The sequence below is a fragment of the Falco naumanni genome, chromosome 4 (assembly GCF_017639655.2).
Source record: "Falco naumanni isolate bFalNau1 chromosome 4, bFalNau1.pat, whole genome shotgun sequence".
In the NCBI taxonomy this organism is placed as follows: domain Eukaryota; kingdom Metazoa; phylum Chordata; class Aves; order Falconiformes; family Falconidae; genus Falco; species Falco naumanni.
Window position 1 is genome coordinate 64473600 of NC_054057.1, and position 6000 is coordinate 64479599.

General features: G+C 51.0%; 1 protein-coding gene across 1 annotated transcript in view; it reads right to left on the reverse strand.

The window, feature by feature from the left end:
- Positions 1 to 4357, reverse strand: part of FBN3 (fibrillin 3) — a 109367-nt gene extending 105010 nt beyond the window's left edge. The window contains exon 1 of the mRNA XM_040593118.1: positions 4072 to 4357. Within this exon, the coding sequence (XP_040449052.1) occupies positions 4072 to 4241 (170 nt within the window). The 5' untranslated portion in view covers positions 4242 to 4357. The remainder of the gene's footprint in view (positions 1 to 4071) is intronic.
- Positions 4358 to 6000: the final 1643 nt, after the last annotated feature.

A 6000-nucleotide genomic window follows, 5' to 3' on the forward strand; every position in this document is an offset into this window, starting at 1 on the left:
AATTGTCTCTACTTTAATGAGTTTAAGGACAGATTAAATCATGGCTTTGGCTGTGATTTATTGCTCCACATTGCTTTATTAATTGTTATTTGTAAAAGCATTGGTGAATAAAAGGCTTGTTTATTTTGCATTTACTTCATGCTTTGCATTTATTTCATACTTTTCCCTTTATTAAAGGAGCCTGGGATGGGAAGAGAGCTCCAGATAAGTTTCTGCTGGGAACATATTTAAGACAACCTTTCCGGCTGCATTGCTGAAGCCTTTTTTACCAAGACACCTACAACTGTCCCTGTGCACAGCCAGTTCACTCCAGACACCAGCAAGGAGAGCTGGTGCTGGCTGCACTGGGGTTACTGGAGAGCAGTTTCTCACTACAGGATTTATGATATTAAACGATTCTGTGTGTTCCTGTTAGTACTAAGACTGCACAAAAAGTAACTTGCAAAGAGAACAGATATCCTGTGCTGCTTGGGCTTACTCAAGACTTTCCTGAGAAACCCACAGGAAGTTATTTGTGCTGTGTGTAGGAGTAGAACACATTTAAGAGAAAATGAAGGAAGAAGCACCAAATATATTTGGGTATTTGATTCTTCCAGACTTGGTAAAAATTCTCCTATAAAGACATCTGGGTCGCACTTCTCCCTGCAGTTCCAGCGTGATTCTATTTTCTTGTCCCAGTTGTGATATAACACAGTCTAGGGATGGAGGGAATCCATGGTTCCACCCACCCAAGAGAAAAGGAGGCACATACCAAGAGCCAGATCTAGCTCGTCAAGATACGTGACTGTCCTTTGAGTCCTTTAACGTATCCATCTGTCTGTCATAATCCGTTTGGGGAGCAAAAACATTTCTGCCATGAACAAAGCAATCTGTGAATGGCATGTTAACATTGTCAAAGGCTTCGAGATCTGGCAGGATAGCAGGTCTTAAGCATAGTGTATGAAAGGAAAACACTAACTTGGGTTAGGAAATCAAATTATTTCAAGAAGCAAATAAGACAGGGCTATGGACAGCCCAGAAGCCCTGAGCAGAAGGTCTTCACAAAGGAAAAGAGGAAGCGTAAGTTAGGACCCTGCGCTGCTTCATCATTAGCCTTAACCAGCAAATCCTCAAAAATCCTTTTGTCTGTTCTTCCTTCCATTCTGAACTGATACACAAAATTTTGAACATGCTCACAGAAACCAGAGTGTTCAGGATGGTGGCCCAGGGCACACCAGGGAAACTGCCACTTCAGGCCCATGTGATGCAGCTAGAAGCTTGGCTGTATTTTAATTCCATTTCCATTTAAATTCCTTGCATGCAAGCCTCAGAATCAAAGAAAATCTCAAAATTGAAGACATTTCAGATGAAATTAGTCTATCTCTCTGAAAAAGAAAGTTGTGGGTCTTTGAAAGCAAGTGCCAAAGTAAATATATTTGAAATAGTGTCATAAACTTTTAAAATAGATACCACAAATAAAGGTGTTTAGAGGTTCAGATGTGTGTTTAGAGGTGTGGCGTTGCAGATTATTCCACAAATCATGACAATAGTCAAGATAGGCCACCTGCATGCCTGCATTGTAAAATAACACCAAGTTTAAAAAGACAACCCTACCTTCCTTTACTGCTGCACCAAGAAAACTCACTGTTCATTCATTTCTTTTGCTACTGCAGGGCTAGTCTGAGTGACTCAAACCTCTCAAACCTTCAACTACGACCCATCTGATTTTCCCAAAGAAGTGTATCAAACTCCATTACATTTCACAGCAGCAAAGAATCCTGATACCTTAAGGCAGCAAAACCCAGGTCAGGGAAGAAGATGTGGATCCACAGCTGCAACTCTCCAGAACTGTTTTGAGCCACAGCATAAAGATGAGGGACTAGTGCTGTTGGGGGAATCTACAGCTAAAATTACCGTGTCTGTGGCTCTGCAGGAGATTGCTTTCACCAGCTGCCAGGCCCCTCTACAGCATCGTAGCTGGCGACATCTGTAGCTGCTTTCTAAGCCCAGTAGAACATTATTTACAACATCACTCTTCAATAGATTTCTCATCTCAAGCGGTGTTCTCTGCTTGTAAAAAGGGAGATTTTAAAAGAGAGAGATTGCTGAAGGGCTGGAAATCCTGAAGGAGAGATTTGGACACCAAACCTAGGAGACTGTCAGGGTCATTTGACATGGAGCATGGGAAGCGCCTGGGGCAGAAGCTCCAGCTACTCTGAGTTTTGCCAGCTTCCCCTGTTGCCCACCATGATTCCCTCCCTTGGAGCAAGGCTGCTCTCCCAAGGGCCATGAAACAATGATTCTTCAGTTGTCTTAAATTATCGTTGCACAGGCTTCCTTAAACAGACCTTGCACTTATCCCAGTGGGTTTTTTCTCTTTTCCTACAGCAATTGCTCCAGAGGGCACGAGGAAAGCAGAAATGTGGTCCTCTGCTCTCTGCAGGATACTGGGAGCTGGACACTTCAGGCCTGATTCTTATCCTGCCCCGAACTTACTGTGTGGCCACTAAGAACTTACACAACCAATAATTTGGTATTAATTAAATGTCGGTCCATGTCTGAGGCTTTAAAGTACAGAAGGGTTTCCAGAAGCGATTTCTAACTTGGGAATCTGGGCTTCATTTTTAAAATGCACTTGGGATTTGGACCCTTCAGGCTCGCCAAAAGTCACAAGGATTTAAGCTGTAAATCCTTTTTGAAAGCAGAAACTGATCATCTAAGTCTCTGAGGACCATAAGACCAGCAGACACCACTGACCTCCTCCCAGGTCCAGTGGGGAATGGAAACACTCATCAGTTCCTTGCTCTGCCCTTCCCTTCACAAGGCTACATGAGACAGCAATATCCATGCACTCACCAACTCCTTCCAATCCTTTCTATCCCCATTACGAGCACAGTAATGAATCACACACAGCCCTGGGCAGCCAGGCTGAACAGGAGTCTCTGGATCTGGTAAAATGCCAACCCATCCTTTTCAAGAAATGGCCTTCATCCCCACAAGTCAAAGATTTGGGATGTTTCATCTGAGGAATGATGGACAGAGAGGAGCACGGTGAAAGTACTTACAAGTCACACTGGGGGAGACAAAGGCTGTCCCTAACCCTGCAAGTGAGCTGATGGCTGCTTTTGGTAGCTACTTTTGAGAAGACCAAGCCCCCAGGCCAGCTGCTGCCCATCTTTTCCGAATCCACCGCAGCAGGCGGGAGCGACCGCACACATTTGAATTCCAAGAGCAGATGCCGCCAGCCCCACGGCGCTGCCCCTGCCAACTCGACGGCCAGGCTCTGTGTTCCAGCTCCAGCCCAAACACGGCACATTTGCCTGTCTGGGCTGCAAGCACAGCACTCCATCCCATTCAAGCAGCATTCCCCAGCAAGTGCCGGAGGACTCTGGCACAGCCCAGGCTTCGCGCGTGTATCACGTTCTGCTCTGATTCTGCCCACTGACACAGGAACACTTTCCAAGAACCACAGCCAGGCAAACTTAAAATAACCCAGAATCAACGCCGGGGCCAGGAACCATCTTGAGAGCATGCGAACACAGCTGAGCTCCAGCACAAGCTTCAGGATTTTCTAGCTGAGCCCTGTCTCCCTCCTCAGGTGGAAAACGCTCACAGGTCCAGCTCTGACACCGATCTCTCTATAGGTGAGAACCACAAGCCACAACTATGCCGCACAACAAGGGACGTCGCCTGACATCTTCCTGTTAGCAACAACCATCCTGTAAAAGCAGCTATCTGAGGCAATAACCTCTGATAAAATACAGCCCTGAGCACTGACAGGTAGCAGCAAACCCAAGGAGACCCCAGGGTCAGACCCTCCTGCGCTGGCAGCATCCCCAGTACTGACAGTGGAAAGCCCAGCCACAGCCATCACCCCAGCTGAATGCCCCGCACCCCTCCCGCAGACAGGCAGAGCACCGCCAGGCTGTGGTCTCCCGAGCACAGCAGCAGAGCTGGGTGCACAGCCCCCTGCTCAGCTGCCCCTACCACAGGTCTGCAGAGCGGGCTCCTTCCCAAGCTCAAGGAAAGGCGATTCTGTATGATAACAACCCAAGTTCTGCTTTGTCAAATAGAAAAGAACATTAAACGTACCCTCGTAAAGTGTCTTGGCCTCTTCTTCTCACTCTGTTTGCTGGCTGTCTTTCCTCGTAGCCTGCAAATCTGTCTGTCTGCAAGTCCCCTTCATATTGACCCTGGGCTTGTTCCACGTACATAACTGCTGTACATCCCAGCATGAACCTGGCCAGCCATAATACCCCCATGACGGCACGTATTCCTCGATCCCCCCAGCTGCCCCGAAAGCTTCTTCCAGCTGGAGGGTCCCTGCTGCCTCTGTGGAGGATGTGTTTTGGCAGCAGCCTCTAAGCGCCAAGGTGCCGTCCTGCTGTTCCCTTTCTAGAAGCAAAAAGAGAGAAGAGAGAGAGACACACAAGTGTTCTTAAAGGCTTTCACATTTTTTAAATTATTAATCATGCCAGGCAGCCCCTCCCTGCCTGGGCTTAGTTACAGGTTACTTAGTTAGAACCTGGAGTTAGTACAGCAGGGTCATACCAACACACCGAGGTTGGCTCCTCATACATACAGCCAACCTGTTCACGCTGTCATTCCCTACCACAGCGCTGCCAAACCTTTCTTTCCCAAGGGAAGATCCCTGCCAGGCACGGTTCTGCCCTTGCATCGATTCTCCTGCCCTCCTGATGGATGGACCTCGGCACGGCGCCTTGGCTCAGAGGCACAGCAGGAGATGCAGGGCTATGAAGCAAGAGCAGAATTTCAAGACAGATCAGATCCTATTTCTGGACCATCTTCCCAGGTCCTACCGCCCTTTTACTGCGGGCAGTCCATGGCATGGAGATCATTTGCTGGAAAACCACTTCCCAGATACCTGGTGATTCTAGTTAGCTGTGGGGAGTCCGCTGCTGGCAAACCCGTCAGAGGAACATGTGCACCAGTGCTGAGCTGGGCAAAAAGGTCATCATGGGATGGAGTGAGATGGAAGACTAAGGCAGGGCTAGAGCACGGGGCATTAAGCTAAGCCTGGTTCCATAGAGGGTGACGGGACAGAGGAGAAGGCGAAGCGCTGGGCACGCTGGAGGGACACAGGAGAGCTCCCGAGCGGGGACAGGCAGCTGAGCACAAGAGGCCACAGGGAGGAGGAGGATGGTGGTGATGATGCAGGGTCCACAGCCTCTGTGGAGGGGGGCAGAGGGCTAATGGAGGCAGCGAGGGCAGCCCTCACACCTCCGGCTGTGGACACCTTGGGGCAAGCACAGCATGGCCAGCTCTCCGGGGCTGGGGCCAGCAGCTGAGCCGATGAGGTGGCCCCAGCTGGGCTAGGGCCAGACCCTGGCATGCCAGGGCACATCCTCAGCCCCCGGGGACCTGAGCCCAGCCTGAGGAGCAAAGCCCCTTCCTGGGGGCGGGGTGGCATGGGGGGGTCCCTGGGCAGGCGGTGGGACAGAGCCTGGAGGGCAGCCGGGGCTCAGCCCGTCCCGCAGTGGTCTGTGCAGCAGCTTGGAGCCCCTGCAGGGCAAAGGCAAGTGGCCCTGGGCAAGGGGCCAGGACCCCAGCACACCCTGGGTGGCCTGAGCCTGAGGGTGCCAACATGGGTGCCAGGAGCCCGCGGGCTCGGGCTGGGAGAGTGGGCAGGCTGCGAGAAAGCCCGGTGGAAAGGCTCTGTGAAATGGATCGTGGGGGAACGTGCTCCACAGACCAGACCCCCTTCTCCTGCTCCCATTCCTTCCTCACCACCACCACCACTGCCGCTGCCCCCCCAACTCCCACTCCCCCCACCTCTGCCTGGAGTAAACGGGGACCCCATCCTTCCTCCTGCTGGCCAGGGTCAGAAAGCATCTCTCACCTCGAGACCCCAAAAGTTAGTTCCTTCAGGGAGGAATCTCCACCCCAGAGTGGAAATAATCTGCCACTTCTGCGAGCGGGGAGGGACAGGGCCCCCGAGCCTCCCCTGACTGTCCCCCTTGCTCTCCCACAGCAGCACTTTCCCATTCCAGCCCAGCCCCG